The 18,136-nt window shown below is 62.7% G+C and overlaps 2 protein-coding genes across 2 annotated transcripts in view; one reads left to right on the plus strand and one right to left on the minus strand.

Annotated features, from left to right (window-relative positions):
* LOC136366000 (2'-5'-oligoadenylate synthase 1-like) overlaps nucleotides 1-3,878 on the plus strand; it is a 239,022-nt gene extending 235,144 nt beyond the window's left edge. Inside the window, exons 2-7 of the mRNA XM_066326769.1 lie at nucleotides 1,708-1,930; nucleotides 2,100-2,394; nucleotides 2,467-2,642; nucleotides 2,725-2,966; nucleotides 3,054-3,189; nucleotides 3,274-3,878. Of these exons, the coding sequence (XP_066182866.1) occupies nucleotides 1,736-1,930; nucleotides 2,100-2,394; nucleotides 2,467-2,642; nucleotides 2,725-2,966; nucleotides 3,054-3,189; nucleotides 3,274-3,777 (1,548 nt within the window). The 5' untranslated portion in view covers nucleotides 1,708-1,735 and the 3' untranslated portion in view covers nucleotides 3,778-3,878. The remainder of the gene's footprint in view (nucleotides 1-1,707; nucleotides 1,931-2,099; nucleotides 2,395-2,466; nucleotides 2,643-2,724; nucleotides 2,967-3,053; nucleotides 3,190-3,273) is intronic.
* Nucleotides 3,879-4,572: 694 nt separating this feature from the next.
* Nucleotides 4,573-16,982, minus strand: SEMA3B (semaphorin 3B). Its single transcript, XM_066326783.1, is given in 19 exon segments — nucleotides 4,573-5,560; nucleotides 5,644-5,917; nucleotides 6,029-6,186; nucleotides 6,281-6,322; nucleotides 6,489-6,580; nucleotides 6,670-6,889; nucleotides 6,998-7,142; nucleotides 7,226-7,295; nucleotides 7,373-7,487; nucleotides 7,574-7,719; nucleotides 8,042-8,161; nucleotides 8,251-8,344; nucleotides 8,419-8,538; nucleotides 8,631-8,693; nucleotides 8,774-8,931; nucleotides 9,778-9,905; nucleotides 16,646-16,681; nucleotides 16,683-16,773; nucleotides 16,776-16,982. Coding segments are annotated over 19 exon segments (2,529 nt in total). The 5' UTR covers nucleotides 16,792-16,982; the 3' UTR covers nucleotides 4,573-5,119.
* Between the last annotated feature and the right edge of the window lie 1,154 nt (nucleotides 16,983-18,136).

An 18,136-nucleotide genomic window follows, 5' to 3' on the forward strand; every position in this document is an offset into this window, starting at 1 on the left:
TTTCATGCTCATCTTGGTGTCCTGGTCTTGTTCCTCAGGCTGCATGGGCCAGGTGTGAAATGTTCATGACACCTGTCCCTGCCCACAGCTCTGCCCCTGCCTGTAACCCTGTCCCCAGTGCTGGTTGTCTCCCTGCCTCTCCTCCTAATATCCCTGCCCCTGCCTGTATTCCTGCTTTGTTGTCACCCAACACTAAGGGGGGACGCCCTATCTCTGCTCCTGCCCACACTCCTGACCTAGCCACTTGCTGCTGCTGCCCATCACAGCATCATAAGGTTGGAAGAGACCTTTAAGATCATCGAGTCCAACCCACCCCTAACATTCTCAACTAAACCATGGCACCAAGTGCCACATCCAATCTTTCTTTAAACACATCCAGGGCTGGTGACTCCACCACCTCCCCGAGCAGATGATTCCAGTACTTTATCACCCTTTCCGTAATAAACCTTTTTCCTATATCTCTACTTCTGTCCCTGTCACTGCTCTTGGCTACATCCCTGTCCCTGCCCATCTCTCCTCTGTCCTATCTGTATCCCTATCCCTGTTCCTGACCCCAAACGGACTCCATATCTCTCTTACTCATATCCCTGCCCCTGTGCTGACCTTTCCTTGCCTCATCCTTCTCTCTATCCCTACCCCTCCATCCCTGCCTCCCTTCTGCCTCTGCCTGTCTCCTGCCCATGCCCTGACTCCCTGCCCCTTTTTGCTCCTGCCCCTATTCCACTCCTCTTCCCATTGCTGCCAGCCCCTGCTCCCAGGAGCATTTTCCTTTTCTGCCTAGAGCGCCGCCCATCCTCCTGGCCCTGCCTCACCCTGCGCCGAGTTCCTGGGTGTGAGTTTATGTTATTTGGCTCTTCTCAGTTTATCTGGGCCAGGGGCAGTCGCGGGCTCCTTTGCACTTTCGTTTCCAGCTTGACAGAGCCAGAAACTGAAATTGCGTCAGGATGAGAAACTGAAACTCCCGAGTTCCCAGTTTAAGGCAGCACGAGCCTCAACATCCTATGTGTACTACCTGCTGTTTCCTTCTCCCGCGATCAAGGGGCACTGGGAGCTCTGGTGATGCTGGCATCGGCTGTATCCCCCTGCAAGAGAGGGCACCAGCCTCCCTGGTGATGCTGGCATCAGCCGTGTCGCACTGACGGTGTTGACAGCAGGACCCTCGGTGAAGCTGGCTATGTCTACGTCTCACCGCCTACTGATGCCAGGGCATGTGCTGACTCTGCTAACAGCCTCATCCCATTGCCCCTGCTGACACCGTATCCCAGCATGAGCATGTCCCAGCACCGGCTGTGCCCCAGCCCGGACACTTAAGCCCCCAGCATGGGACTGATCCTGCGGTGGGGCTCTGTGTTTGTCCGCCTGGGCACCCGGGGGAGAAGCCCCTGCGTCACCGAAGGCACCGGGGCCGTGCGGTCCCACAGCACCCCAGAGCCAGCCTGCAGGCAGCTGTCTCTCTGCCACCACCACCCGAGATGGATGTCAGGGTGACTCGCAGCCACTCCTGCCCCCTCCCAGCCCCCGCAGTGGTGGCACCGGGGACACCCGGGGGATCCCGTGGGAACGACCTGGGGCCACCTTAAGTTCCCAGCGGTGACGAATCGGGGCGGCGGCCCGGGAAGCTTTAAAAGCTGCTGCAGACGGGAGCGGTCTGTGGGGGGCAGTGAGCAGCAGGCAGGCGTGGACCTGCGAGTCAGCAAGTCAAAAAAGGGGCAAAGGGAGCGACACACCTGTCAGCATGGATGTGAACCTGCTGGCATCCACCAACAGACTGAGAACGGTAACCAGCAAGAACCTGGATGGCTGGATCGCGGACACCCTGGAGCCCAGCACAGCTTTCTCCATGCAGGTGAAGGAGACAGTGGGGCAAATCTGTGAATTCCTGAAGAGGGACTGCTTTCAGGATGGAATCCATGTCCAAAAGACCGTCAAGGTGAGTGCTGCCCACAATGGGGGCCAGCTGACACCCCTGCTGCCTCCCTTCCTAATGTCCCATGCTCCAGCTCCTACCCTCCCTCAGTTTCCCCTGGCAGCTCCAGGAATGGTGGTGGCTGATCCTGGTGCTGGCAGTGGTGCTGAGCAGGTAGGGTCTCTCTCTGCAGGGCGGATCAGCAGGAAAGGGCACAGCTCTGAAGAAGAACTCTGATGCTGATGTGGTGCTCTTCCTCAGCTGCTTGACCAGCTACCGGGAGCAGAAGGAGAACAGAAAGCATATCCTGGATTTGATCATGATAAGGCTGAAGGCCTGCAGGGAGAGCTTGCGGTTCAATGTGAACATTGGCGAGCCCAAGTACAAGGGTCCTGACAGCACACCACGCTCCCTCAGCCTTACTCTGTCCTCCAAGGAGAATGGAGAGTCCATTGATGTGGATATCCTGCCTGCCTATGATGCTTTGGGTAAGGGCTACAGGCTGGCACAGGGACAGGCAGTGTCCTGGGATGGCTCTCACCCTCCTTCTCACCCCACAGGGCAGGTGACCCAGGATGCCCCACCAAATGCAGAAGTGTATGTGAGCCTCCTGCATGCTTGCAGCGACCCCGGGGAGTTTTCCCCCTGCTTCACTGAGCTGCAGAAGATGTTTGTGAAGCGTTACCCTGCCAAGCTGAAGAACCTCCTGCGCCTGGTCAAGTACTGGTACAAGGAGGTGAGGAGCTGCCCAGCTTTCCCGGCTCCCAATAGACACCCATCCCAGCTAGCTCTCACTCTCATCTCTGCCTTCTCTCCAGCTGCTGAATCCACAGTACCCCAATGCACAGCTGCCCCCTAAGTATGCCCTGGAGTTGCTGACCATCTATGCCTGGGAGGAGGGCACAAGATCCTGCAACTCCTTTGACATGGCTCAGGGCTTCCGCACAGTGCTGGAACTGCTGCGCCGGCACAGGGACATCTGCATCTACTGGGAGAAATACTACTCACTCCAGCACAGAGAGATTGGTGCCTATGTCAAGGAGTTGCTGTGCAGTCCCCGGTGAGAACCATGCCCAGTAGGACTGTGCCCTCTGGCCCCGTGGTACTGCCCAGGGCTGACAGCAATGCCCACTTTCTGTGTTTACAGCCCTGTCATCCTGGACCCTGCTGACCCCACGGGGATCCTGGGCCAAAACAAGAACTGGGACTTGATGGCCCAGGCAGCTGCCAGCTACTGCCTCTCACTGCCCTGCTTTGAAAATGTCCAGCCCTGGGATGTGCAGGTAAGGCTGCCTGAGCCTGTGAGCATCATGGTCCCCCACCTCTGCTTCTGCCGTCTTTGCCCACTTGTTCTCCTGTCCCTGCAGCCAGCCCGGCCCGTGACCATAGCGGTGGTGCAGCTGTCAGGCGCCAGACTGACAGTGTGTGTCAGCCCCTACACCACCATTGGGCAGCTGAAGGAGAAGATCCATCAGAGCTGGGGCATCCCACCATACACACAACGCCTGGCACAGCAGGAGTCAGGCAGAAGCAACATCATCCTAGAGGACTGCAATACCCTGGCCACGCATGGCATCTTCTACAACACCACGTTGGTGCTGCTGCAGACTGAGCCCCAGAAGATGGAGGTCTTGGTCAAGGATGATAAGAATCGGACCACTACCTACACGGTGCTGCCCACTGACACCGTCCGACAGCTGAAGCTGCAGATCCAGGCCCGGCAAGGGCCTTCTGCCAACGAGCAGCGCCTGACCTACGGCTCCAGGGAGCTGGAGGACCGGCACACGCTGGCGCACTACGACGTCAAGCCCATGAGCACAATCTACCTGCTCCTGCGGCTCCGTGGGGGTGCAGGCCCCCAGCTCCCCTAGCTCCCTTGCCTGCTTGCCCTCCTGAGCATTGCCCTCAGCACCAGCCCATGCCCCTGTGTACCCTCCTGTCATGCTGGAAATAAATATTTAGTCGATCCTTGTGCTGTTTGCTCTGTTGGGGACAGTGACAGGTGTCACATAGGGTGGTCAAAGTAGTTGGGGGCACCAGCCCTTTGGGATGAGGGGGGACCTCAATGCCACAAACTCCTGGGATGGCACAGGGACACAGAGGTGCAGTAAAGCAGTGCTCCCTGAGCCCAGGGTGCTTGGTGGGGTCAGGGATGCCAGCCTGCTGCCAGCTAGAATTTAGGAGGAAAAACCAGTTCCTTTCTCTGCCTGCTCCTGCCTGCACCACTGCCTGCCTGTGCTCATGCAGGGGCTCAAGTGTCCAGGCTGGGGTGCAGCCAGTGCCGGGACATGGTTTGTGCTGGTAGCATGGTGTCACCAGAGGCCGTGGGATGTGGCCAGTGCCACCAGGGGTTCTGACGCCAGCGCAGACAGCAGGAGGCAGCAGACTCCGAGTTCACCTTCGGCCACAGCCTTAATTGCTGCCTGTTGGCATTGAGGAAGTTTGGTTCTCACCTTCCAGAAATCAAAGTGGAGCTGAAAGCACGGGGAGCTGGAAGCCTGAGGGAAACCCATCAACCTTGGCAATGTCCCTGAAGGTCTTGTGTCCCCTCAGCCCTCCAGTGTTGCCGAAGATGGCACCCCTTTAGGCTTGGGATGCTGGAGTGGGTCCACGCTGTGGGGCACCAGGCTGCCCTGAATGCTTTCTCAGGCTGTGGGTCAGACGCAGGACCCTGGGCGGCTGAATCTGCTTTATTGTGCTCAATTAGTACAAGGTCCCCTGTGCCACTGTTCTACACCCAGGGTGGTGGGTGCCACCTTTACGCCCCCCCATACCTCCCCCTTTGTGCCCCCCTTCTGCTGGGTCCCTGTGTCCCACCAGTGCCTGTCCTGCCCCTCCGTGCTCCCACTCCTGCCTGTAGCCCTTTTGGGACCCGAATGCGACCCTGCTGTGCTGTCCTTCTGCAGTGCCATGCTGGGGGGGCGGGCACTGCCTGGCCCCGTAGGTTTACATTCATCGTAACAGTCGTTAATAAATATTTCGGTGACTCTGCGATGCCGGCAGCCGGCTGGGTCCCCACCGGTGTTGGAGCCGGTGGCAAGGGCAGCCGGCAGCCCCTCGGGGGTGCCGCTCAGCCCGGCTGCCCTCCCGCGGCCCCGGAGCTGCAGTCCCCCGCCACTGCCCACGCAGTGCTGCCGGCAGGGCTGCCGAGGCTGTGCCCCACCTGCGGCTCCGCTCCTAGGCAGAGCCAGGCGCCCGGGGCCGACCCCCGGGTCACCAGGGGGATGCGCTGCGGGGGCCCCGCTCGGCCCGCGGCCCCTCGTGGGTGCGCCGGCGGCGGGCTCTGCGCGGCTCCTCACCCTGTCCCCGGCCGGGGGGGCCGGCGGGAGTGCGCGGCGGTGGCGGGGGTCTTCCCCGGCTCCACAGCCTCTGGCAGACCTTGTCCGTGGCTCCCAGCGGTGGGCGCTCCACCAGCTGGAGGAAGTCCCGGTACCAAACCTTGCGGCCGGGGATCCCGGCGGCCAGCTGGGGGTCTCCGGCAGATGCCACGCCAGTGGCCTGCCAGGCGCCGATCACCTCCAGGGAGAGCCGCAGCAGGGGCTGGGTGAAGCTGTGCTCGGTGGCGTGGCAGAGGTAGAGGCCGGCGTCGGCGCGCTGCACGCTGCGCAGCAGGACACCCCGCTCCGTCTGCACCACCCGTTCGTCCATCCGCACCTGCAGCACCCGTAGGGATGGCCGGTCAGCTCGGCATGGCACGGCACAGTCCCACCGGCGGTACCTGGCCAGGGAGAGCCTACCTCTCGCTGGGGATCATTCAGGGTGCGCTGGTGTGTCCAGAGGATGTGGGCTTGCAGGGATTTGGGGATGCACTCTAGAAACACGGTGCTTCCCTCCACCCCATAGAGTTGCTTCTGGGGCACGGTGTCCCGCCTGGGATCTGCAGGGACACGGCCTGGCTGTTAGCCCCACACCATGGCAGGGTTGGCACCCGGACTCTGGCTGGGTCCCAGCTCACCTTCAGAGCAAAGCACATTTGGGTCACCATTGCGGACATCCTGCCGGCGGAAACGCCTGTGGGAAGGTGATGGAGGAGCAGGGACTGCAGCAGCGTGACCTGTGCTCCTCACCATAGCATCGGGGCAGGGTGGCTGCCCCAGCACTGCACCCTGGCATGTCACCTACCTCTTGGTGTTGGGCACATAGCGGGTGCAGGTGTTGCCATCCCAGGCACAATATGGGTCCCGGGCCAGGCAGCACTCGGCACAGGCTTTGCCATAGGCACCGCAGCGGTGCAGGGGCAGCTGGGCCAGTGCTGTGGCTGAGCCAGCATAGAGCTGATGCTGGGGGAAGAGCAGAGCTAAGCACCCCCACGCTGTGGCACAGGGCTAGGCACAGCCATGGTGGACAAAGCAATGGCCAGGGGTCCCCTCTTACCCTCTTGGAGGAGAGCTGCAGGCTGGTGATGGGGGAGGCATCCTGTGGGCAGAGCACGGGCAGGAGTTAAGGTGCATACCTGGGTACGCAGCCTCCTGGCTCCCATATCCTGGCAGCTGGAGTGCCCTGGCACAACCCAGAGCATGGACAGCATATGGGGATGCTGTGGGGAAGTCTGACTGGTAGGATATGGAACCCTGACCCTCACCTGGAAGACCTGTAGCTCCTCCAGCAGCAGTGGCTCCATGCGGTGCCAGCTCTCCTTGGGCACTGAGACCACCTTCAGCACTGTGCCCACATCTGCAGGCAGGGAGGGGTGAGGCCAAGGGTCCCAGCCCCAGCATCCTCCCACTCTCCCTTACTGCCCCATCCCTAGGGTCGTTACATGCCTGTGCCAATGAAGAGGACATCGTAGTGGCCATCAGCAGCGGTGACACGGTCCACAGCGATGCGGGTGAAAGTGTAGGGCACGGTGGCTTGCAGGAAGAGGGGGCGCTGGCCATGGGGCAAGACAGGGTTATACATCAGCGGGTGGTGACGGGCAAACTGGATCACCTCGTCTGGGAAGTCCTTGGTGGAGCCGAAGGTGCCAAAGGTTTTGCTGGGGCACTGCAGGGAGACAGCACTGACTAAGCAGGGTCTCACACCCCACTGTCCCCAGCCCAAGTAGTGGCATCCCACTGGTGGCACCAGCTGGGACACCCCTACACCACGTACCATGCCTGGGCGGGGGTATGGCACACGCCCCTGGTATGACACCCACTGGTAGTTGGGACCTTCCTTGTGTGCAAAGGGGCCCAGGAAAGCCCGGCGGATATCAGCCATAGTGTAGACACAGACAGCTGAGCCTTGGAAAACAGAGCTGGTGAGAGACAGAGGGGAAAGATGTGAGGGGGCAAGGGGGCACCATTGGGTGTGTGCAGGGTACTGGGGAGGGGGCTTGACCTGGAGGTGGAGAAGATGGCATAGACCAGAGGGTTGCGCTTGTCTCTTGTCTGCAACAGGAAAACATCTCCTACAAGCAGGGAAGGCATCAGTGCTGCCAGTGTTGACCACAGCTACACTGGTGGGGTTGCACCCCTGTTTACTCACGGAGCTCATCAAAGTAGGTGTCTGCCCCATCAGGTCCTGGCACAGCGCAGACGAGCCGAGCCTTCAGGAATGTCGTCCACTTGTTCACCAGGCTGCGCTGCCCGCCCATGTCGTTCTGCCAGGGAAAGGAGGACACTGGTCTCAGCAGCAGCATCCCGGACACCCTTGGCCCCCAGCCCACCTGCCCGTGGGTGCTCTCACCCGGCAGATTTGGCCAATACGGGCAAAGCTGGTCTTGCTCAGCCCCTGCTGCCGTTCAACTGCCATCTCACGGAAGAAGAAGTAGATCTTGTCATCATCGGGGTCCTCACTCTCTGGCACCCAAAAAACGGCGACGAACTTGGGCTCTGGAGACAGAGAGGGGTGGTGCTTCCAATGCCTCCACTTGCTCTGTTCCCCTGGAACACCCGCTGGGGTCCCAGGGGAGGGTGCAGAACCAATCCTGCCCAGCTGCAGAGCAGAGGCAGAGTGAGGATGGGACTCCATCAGACATTGGGGGTCTCGAGGGGACACAGGAACCCCTGAAATCACCCTCTGGAGGTAGTGAAGGACTGCATACATCTGAGCCTGAAGGAGTCATTGCCCTGATGCCTCTAGACAGCAGCACTGCTGTGCCGGGGTCCGGGGTGCCAGTGCCCCCCTCTCACCCTCCCAGTCGCCAGCACTGACCATTGAGCCAGCGAGAATCATGCTGCTCCGTGCGGATGGAGGGACGTTGGCCCAGGCTGCGGAAGATGGTAAAGTCACGGCCCATCAGATCGGTGGCTACCCCAGAATAGAGCTCCTCACCTGGCAGGCACCGAGGGAAGAGTTACAGGGGGACCCCCCGGCATCCCTGTGCCATGCTGCACCCAGTTCCAGGCTCAGAATGCCCTTACCCACAAGGACAGAGGCGGCTGTATGCCGGGGGTCATATGGGCTCTTCCCCTTGCCATCCTCAGTGTGGTGGGGGTCCAGCTTGAAAACAGGCTCCTGGAGAGGGGTAAGGATGGGAGGTAGGCAGGTGGCAACAGCTGGAGGTTGTGGTGGTGCCAGGGGAGGCTCACTTCTGCGTGCTGGCCAGCCTCAACGAAGGCACAGACTGGGTGGAAGGCACCAGTGCCACAGGCGTACAGGTGGGTCCGGTTGTAAGGGTGCAGGATCTTCACAAAGTTCATGCACTCAGCCTGAGTGAGAATGGAGGTAATGAAGGGTGAGGTACTGCTGAGGCAGATCCCTGGCACAGTCCTGGCATCTCACAACATGCCCCATCACTCACTGTGATGTCCTTGCCGGCCCAGTTGCATTCTTCCCTCCACTCCACAGGAGCTGGCCAGTAGATCTGCGGGAGGAAAAGGAGATGGTCACAGCACTTGGAGCACCTGGCACTGCCCCACCAGCATGTCCCCCCCGCCCCATTACCTTCCTGTTCCGCTGGCTGATGTCATCCAGGGCCAAAGAGAGGAGGTGGTTCTGGGCGCCCACGAAGAGACGGCCGCGCTCCTCGTCCAGCAGCAGGGCCTCATAGCAGCAGGAGTGCTCCAGCGAGAAGAGGCGCAGCCCATGACGAGCCCGCAGCTCTGCCAGGACCCACCAGCACTGCTCAGCCCGGCCCCGCCACTGCCTGTCCATCTCCACTGCCCCGGACATGCTCCGAGGCAGCCCAGGCCACAGCCCCCTGCCATGCCGTCCCCTCCCCCAAACCTGTCCCACTGGCTTGACTAGGTTCACCAAGCCCTTGCCTGCCCAAAATTCATCCCCATACCAGCCCCACACTCATCCTTGTGTACCCTGAAACTCATCCTCAAACCACTCGGCAATGATTCCCATGCTCCTCGGCACCCATCTCTGCACCGCTCACCCGGCAGCAGGGGAGAAGGCCATTCCCTGCCCCGCGGAGCTAATCCCACCGTGGCGGGAACAAACAGCCCTTTGTCAGCCTGGGAGGAGAGCTCTTGCTGAGACCCGCCGCTGGACAAAGCCTCCTGCGCCGTGCTGGAGCCCCTGGAGTGGCCAGTCGGGACACGGCACCAGCTCTCCAGCTGGCACGACATTCCCAACAGGTACGGCACAGCTGTGGCTAGGGAGTGCCATCATGGTGCACACAGGGATAGGGGCATCTGAGCCAGCACATGCCGGGGGCTGGGAGTGAGGTCCCAAGCACAGACATGACCCCAAGGACAGGCAGGTGGCCCTGGAAGGGCTGGCATCAGCTAAGGAACACGGCAGCCAGTACCAACACCTGACAGCCCGCGGGGAGGGAGGCAGCGGTGCCGGGGACGTGCCAGTGCTGGGGTTTTGCACCCCTCCCACCATGCTGCCCCCCAGGATACTCCCGTCCCTCGGGATGATGCTGGGTGCTGCTGACACGTAACCAGTGGACCCACACCTGACCCCACGGCCCCCCGCCCGTGTCCCATGCTCACCGGGGAAGGACAGCTTGAGGCGGGGCGTGGCAGCGGGTGGGGGGCGGCCAGTGGTGAGGCCGCGCAGCAGAAGCAGGAGCAGGAGCAGCGTGCGGCTCATGGCCGGGGTCTGGCTGCTGGCGCCGCGGCTGGGGCAGAGAAACAAGACCTCAGCTCGGGTTACAGCCCCCTCCCCACAGCCCCCAGACCAAGATCCCTCCCCGATGCTGCCGACGGTGTCTGGAGAGCCCTGAGCATCGGCATAGGGCAACTCCAGGCATGGCATGAGGGGATTCCCCACTGGGCTCGACCTGGCAGTTGGAGGGAATGTGAGCCAGAAGCATCCCTCCTATTTTTAAGCCCCATTAATCCAATCCCAAATATAATGGGCTTCGGAAACACCCCTCCTGCTCCTGCCTGAGGAGAAACAGAGGTAGCCCAGCCAAGCAGCAGCCAGCGCTGCCCATGCCTGTCTGAGCCCATCAGCAGGAGTTTTGTGGGCTCTGTCCATTCCTGCCTGCAAGCACAGAGCTGTCCTATAGGAATGGGGACAAGGACAGAGCAAGCACTGAAGTGACGACAATCAGGTAGGGCACCTGGACAGTCAGTGGGCTCCTGAGCACTGGCCAAGCTGTCTGTGATGGTAGTCATGGGGTGCCATGCCTCAGTTTCCCCCACTGCTACAGCCCCACCGTTAGACCCTGGCCTTTCTTGTACCACCATGCAAATGGGAGCAGGATTTGGAGGACTCTGGCTAAACAGGTGCCCACAATACCCAGACGGGCCCACGTCGGTGCGTCTGCCACTTTGATGGGTGCCCACCACGAGGCAGGGAAGTCCTCCAGCTCTGGCAGCAGCACACTCTCCCCATAGGGAGTGGGAGGTGATGGTTATCAGGGCACTGTGCCAGAACACAGATCCCACCTTGCCCCCTGGCCATGCTGCAGTGCCGTGTGCAAGGCACAGAGTTATGTTGGTCACCAGCCCCTGTGAGTTTCACCTGTGGGCTTCATCCGTGGCACAGCCACCGGGGCCTCACGAAGACACCGGTGACAGCCAAAGCCCCAGCATAGCCCCGGGGCTCAGTGCAATCACTCCAGGCTCTGCTACCCTACCCGAGCTGGGAATCGGGGGATGCTTGCCTGGAGGGTCACATATCCATGGGGCTCCTGCGGGCAGGGCAGCCCTCTCCAGGCTGGCCGGCGGAGGTGTGCCCGGGGCGGGCAGCGGGTAGAGGACGGGGCCCGGCTGGGCGCAGTGCCGGGTACGGCTGCCCAGCGTCCCGGCACGAAGGCGGTCGGCGCTAATGGCATTTACAGAGGCGCCGGGATGAGACGCGGGACCCGGCGGGCTCTGGCAGCCCCGACGGCTGCAGCCAGCTAGGGCCGTGCCGGGGCACGGGGGCCTCCCGCCTGCCCTCACTTGCCGAGCGGCCGGGACAGACCCCCGGGCGCGGACCCGCGTGGCTCTGACTCGGCGGGCACGGGGGCCCGGCTGGGGGGCGGGCGGCAGCGGCAGCACCACGGACCCTCGGTGCCAAGCCTGGCAGATCTAGCCCGTGAAACCTCCCGTGCCAACCCCGACGCCAGCCCTTCGGCGCCAGACGGGACACGAACCCCACCGCGAGCCTCCAGGTACGAGCACGGGCAGCCCCCCCGACGGCAGCGCAGAGACCCCGTCCCGGGACATTCCCCGGCCACCCCCGTACCCTGCCGGCCCCCCCGGCCCCCGGCACCCACCTGTGTCCCGGCTCGGCTCGGTCCGGCCCGGCCCCGCCCGCCGCGTCCGCCGGGAGGGAGCGGGGCGGCCGCGCTGGGCGGGGCGGGGCGGGGCCGGGGGCGCGCACAGGGACACGCACACGTGTGTGCGAACACACTCACGAGCAGATGCGGGCACTCTCGCACAGACAGACACGCACACAGGCGGACACGCACGGCAACTCACACACACAGACCCGTGTTGACACCCCAGTGGCCCGAGGTGACATTCACCGGGATACCCACGGTGACACCCGCTGCCCCTGGGGCAGAACTGAGAATGCCAAGCTGAGCACACGTGTGGCTCAGCACACAAGTGGTGACGGGGCTACCTCCTGGCCGGGACAGGCACATGCCTGCCCCGCTGTTGGGGCCGTGCCGGGGGTGCCGAGGCCGTACTGGGGGTACGGGGGGCCGGACCCGCGCCCCGCTCAGCTGCAGCCCAGATGTCTGGCCCGAACCCAGCCCGGAGCAAACAAAATTCCTCCGCTGCCTCCCATTTTCCAGCTGCCGCTGCCAAGAATAGCAAGTGCCGAGCGGTGCCGGCAGCGGGGCCACGCGTGCCTCGGCGGGCAGGGCTCGGGGCGGGGGCAACACGATCTGCCTTGGGGGCCACACCTGCCTTGTTCTCCCCGCGCCCCTGACTGTCCCTACCTGCGGGTGCGGGAGTCCAGGAAGGCAGGTCCAGAATGAGTGGGGAGGCAGAGCTGCAGGCAGGCAGGGGTGCAGGCAGCAGACTCTGCAGGCAGGTGCAGGGCGAGTGGGGAGGCAGCAGTGCGGCCAGAAGCGGGTGCGGGCAGGTGCAGGCAGTGGATGCCAGCGGGCAGCCAGCGCAGGTGGGCTGGCAGGGAGTGCAGGCGGGCCAGCAGCGGGTGCAGGCAGGTCAGGCGCAGGTGCAGGCAGGCAGCTGGCACGGGCAGGCAGTGAGTTCAGCAGGAAGCCAGAGCCGTGCAGGCAGGGTGCCCGGGAAATGCCCTTCTATCCCAGTGCCAGTAACCCTCGTGCTGCCAGCCCTGGTACTCTGGCATGCGGGCAGGCTCTGTTCCAGCACCACCACTTGTTCCTTCCCTGGCTGTGCGACAGTGCTGAGTGGCATCCAGCCCAGCCCAGCCCAGCTTTGTGGGCAGCTAGGAGGATAGAGACAGCGAGGGGACGGGTGGGGAAGCAGAGGAGGAGTTGGCACCGGTACGGCAGGGGTTACTCTACTGTAACACTTTGTCCAGGCACCAGTAGGACTTTGAGCTGGGTGGCTACACACGGGCATGGCGTCTCTGTGCCTACTGTCCCAGGATGGCGCTGAAATGGTGGGGACAGGGATGTCGTGCCCAGCCCTGCACAGTGGGCACCTTCCTGTGCTGTTCCAGCAGCGTGCCTCAGTTTTCCTTCACCCAGTTGGGACTGTTCCAATTACCGCCACTCCCGGCAAGCGTGGCGAAGTGACTGGGTGGCGTCACCATCACCCCAGCCCTGGAGCCCTGAAGGGACCTTGCTGGCAGCGGCTCCGCCTGGAGAAACCATCAAGCGTCAGAAGGGCCGGGCTTCCATCCCGGAAAAAAACGGCGCGGGAGGGATGCGCCACGTCGGCCGCCGGCCACCCCTTCCCGCCCCACGGGGTGTTCCGGGCAAGCACCGGAGCCACCGGGCGCTGGCATGATGACGGTCCCCACCTGGAATGGGCACCGCCACTGGCATCCCGCCCTCATCCCCGCTCTCTGTGCCAGCCCGCGGAAGGTTTCACAGCCAGGTGCCGGTGGCCTGGCTCCCCGCCAGCGCGGGGGTGTTACTGCCGACGGCACCAGCAGGTGCTGGCGCTCTCGCTCTTTGATCCCTCCCTGCCTCTGGCAGATCCGCACCCAGGGATCGCTGCCTCGCCAAATCTCTCCCGGCGGTTCCGGCTCCGGCAAGCAGCTGTAGCTCCGCCGGCAGCGCCCAGCGGTGTCAGCGGTAGGAAACGGCTCCTCTCCACCCCCGCAGGGCTCCGGGGGCGGCACGGCGGCGGGCAACGGACAGCGCTCCTGCATCTCCTGTGCCGGCCGTGAGCCAGCAGCCCATGGCATCTATCCATGCCATCGAATGGCTGACCGGGACCACCGGCTGCTGGATACCCTGCATGTATGGAGAAGGGCAGGGACTGGCATCCACTAGCCCTCAGGATGGGTACAAATCCTGCATCCCAAATGGGAATGGTACCTCACCAGAAGAACCCTCGGGATTATGTGGGGACCTGTGGGGTGACGCCCCCAAGGGTGCTACAGGGTGGTCCCCCATGTTCCTGGGCCCTAGAGAGCTTTCCTCTGCCCTGGTGGAGCCATCGTGCCTGAGGACATGGAAAACCCACGGGTCAAGGTGAGCTATGTCATGACAGCTGGTGCCATAGGCATCCCTGTGACACATGGGCTTGGCATGGCACTGCTCCCCGCCAAGAGAGGGGTTTGTGCAGCAGAGTGGCCTTTGCCAGCGCTGCCAGTGACACTGCCAACTTGTCAGCAGGGGAGGAGTGTGTCATCCTCACCCCAGCCTACACCCATGACCCGGGCACAGGGATATGCTGCTCAAACTAGTATCCCCTAGGTCTGGACACTCCAAAAAGCTGTTGGTGGTTTGTGACAGCACTAAAGATGTGGCTTTAGGACTTCTTTGGGAGTCCATCTGTGGTGGTCCACATCCATAATGTTGGGCCATGAGATGACCTTGTGTGGCTGCCACATTCCTGGCACAGGGAAAGGATATGCCAGGCAGGGGACAGAGCCCATGGCACCCCCAGTGTGCCAGTGTGAGGGCTTGGCTGGCAGCAAGCAAACGTGCCTGATACAGCTACATCCTTGTACCACAGCATGGTGGCAATGTCCCAGGGGGACACCAGCTCTAGGTTCACACCCTGTCTGTGGATACACCCACCCTGACACTAAGTCCATCCCCCATCATAACATGCTGGTGAGACCCCAGCATCAGGGACCCTTGTGGCCCCAGTGCATTCCTGCCGGGATTAGGTACTGGCTCCCGGCAGTGCCATGCTGGTGTAGCCCAGCTAATCCCTTTTTAATTGTCCCAACGTTGTGCTGGACTGATCTGGGCTGCCCAGGGGATGGGGGTGTTGTGTGCACCCCTGTGCCTGAGCACATGTGGGCTGCTGCCATCATGTGTCCCTCCTATGGGACCAAGCCATGGGGTACATGGTGAACCTTTGGGGCAGTGATGAAGAAGGGGATGGCCATCGTCCAGGTGCAGGACAGTGGCTTTTTGAAAAGGGAATGCTGCAAGGTGCCCATTTGCCCTTGGCTTCGTGTCTCCCAGCAGCGAGGCTCTGGCACAGGCAGAGTGGCCATATGCCCTGCACTGAAAACCGCTGAAGCTCCTGAAAACCATACATGGGGCAGGAGCAGGACACCCACCTAGGCTTTCTGCCACCATCCAAGCACTATCCTCACCCCAGCAGGAGGGCAGTGGGAGATGCTGGCTGAGCTCCCCTGCCTGCTGTCCTGCCCATGTCCCTTTGGCCCTGCCCTGAGCCACACCAACCAGCGGCATCCAGCTCCTTAGGCTTTAAAAATAGTCTGGTGTCCCTGCCATGGGGTCAGTAATTTTAGCCAGGGTGTGTCTCGTCGGGAAGCCCGCGTATCCATTCATCTTCTTCTGCTGGCCCGGCCACGTCCACACCCAGGGCTGATGTCAGCCCCTCACTGCCCACTTGCTCATCCCTGCCCCGGGGCAAAGCAGAACAGCCATGGCCACCTTGGGCACAGGCAACGTCTGGTGGTATGATAAGGGTGGGAAGTGAAGACAGGGGTGTCCAGCTGCCCCCCCTGAGCCTGCCTGCTTCTTATCTTGGGCATCTTGCCCCCAAAGCTGGTGGCACCAGGGAGCACAGCATTCCACGGCGCCCAGCAGCACCCAGACAGGCAGTGGTGAAGTCCCGGCACCCTGCCCTCCTCTCTCACCCTTCTCCTCTCACCCCGGCCCCCCAACACAACAGCCACTTCAGATTGCCTCCCACGGTGCTCCCGGGTGGCTGTGCCGGCTGGGAAGGCTGCGGGGGCCGCCGCTGAGCATAATGGAACTATTGACGGCCGAGCCAGCGGCCCCGGCACGGCACAATGGAGCCTTGTCTGCTGGCCCGGCTCCCGCTCCTGCCCAGCCCCGTGCCCAGCCTCAGGATACCCCCTTTCCCCATTGCCTCGGAGCTCACCCAGGTGCCCGCCAGGGCAAACCCTGCCTTGAGGGAGTCAGTGAGTACTGTGCAGGGGCAGCAGGTGGGAGGCCATCAGGTGAGTCCCCCTTCCCATAAACCAGTACCCAGGGAAGGAGCATTGCTTGGGAAACTTCCCAGCACGGTGGTGCTCACCCCTGCCACCCCTGCCCGCCCCAGGACAAGGCTTAGGGGTTCCTGCTCAGCTGTGGGGTGACAGGAACAAGGAGGTGCGACGTGCCCGATGGTGCCTTCACTTCCCCTTCAGGACCACGTCCGAGCCCGCTGGCAGCCGGTACCCACTGCGGGGAGGCAGGGACCTCACTGCTTCCCAGGGAGCTCCACAGTCCCAGTCCCCCAACGTCACAGCCCCCCTCAATGGGCCAGCCCGGTGCCCCAAATCCACCATCTCACCTGCTATGGTGCGTGGGCTCTACCAGAGCTCGCCTGCCTCCTCGCCTGGCGGGTAAGCTGGGGCTCTGGCTGCCTCCCGCTCTTTAAACCCCAAATCCCCGGTGCTGGGCGCCAGTCCCGCCAGCGGCGGGGGTGGAGGGAGGGGATGCAAAGCCCCGGTCCCTGCTCCCGGGGCCGGCACCAACAAAAGGCAACTGTGTCTTGTGTCCTCCCTCTGCACCCAGCGACCTGGCCGCTTGGGAACAGCCCCTCGGGACCCCAGGGATTTCTGGGGTGCTGCCATCCCCTCTGCCTGCACTGGAAAGGGAAGAGAGGTGCGAGAATCGCGATCACAGCCGGCGGTACATCCCGATGTCCCCAAGCACCCGTTCCTGCCTGCTCGGTCCTGTTCCTGCCTTGGAGAAGTGCCAGGGTGAAGGCACTCATCACCGTCCAGTGCCTCATCTGCTCCAGAAAAGGCCAGCCCAGCAGGGCTGGAGGGAGGGGAAGGGGATGTGGCTGCTGCCGTGGTGCCCGTTCTGGGGAGACTCACCCCATGGTACCCCCATAGCTGCTGTAGGGTCGGGTCTGCCTGTGAAGTATCCCTGAAGTCCGAAGGCCAAGCAACCGGTGACGCCTCATTAATGTGGGGTAAATGTGTAACAAATTCTCGGCTGGGCTGGGCGGTTTGAGCCGCATGACTTCTCTTGGGGAAAGAATCCTGAGAGCCGGGGATTTAGTGGTTCTCTCGCAGGAAGAGCCGCTCAGGCAGGGCAGGAGGGAGAAGGAAAGTGCATCTTGTGGCCTGACACACTGGGGTGTCCAGTGCTGGCTGGACAGAACAGAGTGGGCAACACGCTAGGCTGGACTGGGCACAAGCCCGTTGCTGGAGGGAGAGGATGATCTTAGCCCATCTGCCCTCCAGGACGGCATGGGGGGAGAGAGCCAAGGGAGCAAGGATCTGTTTAGCAGTGCCTGCCAGCATGGGAGGCAATGGGCACCATTTTAATAAAAAAACAAAACAGGAAATTCCATCTTGAGGCAAGGGAATGTGTTTTTCTTCTGTGACAGTGTCCAGGTGCTGACACAGCTGTGCCAGAGGCTGCAGAGCATCCAGCCACGAGGATCTGTGCCCAAGCAGCGGGCACCAGCTGAGCCACTCCTGCCGTGGGGTGGGCTCAGGGCAGCCAGGGATTCTGCCAACCCAGCCACGCCCCAGCCTCCTCCTGGCAGTTGTGACCATGCAGGTGGAGAGGGGCTGGAGCACATGGTCCTGGGATGTCAGTGCCACCGCGGAGCTGGGCTCTTGGCATGTTGTCCCAGAGCGGACAGTTGATCACTGGTGCTGTGCCATGTGGTGCCATGTGAAGCCCCAGGGTACCTCACAATGTTGAGATCTATGGAAAGCAATGGGGTGGCCAGAGGCCTCAGGAAACAGGTGACACCCACTGGAGAGGTGCCAGGCAGCACTGCCACCACTTCCCATGGGATAGATTGAGGGACCGGGGCTGCACTACAGAAGGGCAGGCAGAATTCTGGGGTGCAGGTGGGGGAGAGGGCTTGTTCGGACACAGATCTGGGGCGTCGTGGGCTGGAGTCACACGGGTGTGACAAGGCAGTGGATACTGGGGAAGCCCAAGTGGGGCCGGGCTGGATGCAGACTCCCGGCGTGTGGGCAGTGGGCGGGCAGTGGGCAGGGTTTGGGCAGTGGGTGGGCAGTGGGCAGGGTTTGGGCAGTGGGCAAGATTTGGGCGGGGGGCAGTGGGCCAGTGGGCAGGGGAAAGTGGACAGGGGACAGTGGGCAATGGGCAGGGGACAGTGGGCAGGGGGCAGGGGGCAGGGGACAGTGGGCAGGGGGCAGGGGACAAGGGACAGGGGACAGCGGGCAGGGGGCCCTGGGCAGTGGGCAGGGGACAGAGGACGGCGGGCAGGGGACAGTGGGCAGGGGGCAGGGGGCAGCGGGCAGGGGACAAGGGACAGGGGACGGCGGGCAGGGGACAGTGGGCAGTGGGCAGGGGACAGAGGACGGCGGGCAGGGGACAGT

Source organism: Sylvia atricapilla, chromosome 11 (assembly GCF_009819655.1).
Source record: "Sylvia atricapilla isolate bSylAtr1 chromosome 11, bSylAtr1.pri, whole genome shotgun sequence".
NCBI lineage: Eukaryota > Metazoa > Chordata > Aves > Passeriformes > Sylviidae > Sylvia > Sylvia atricapilla.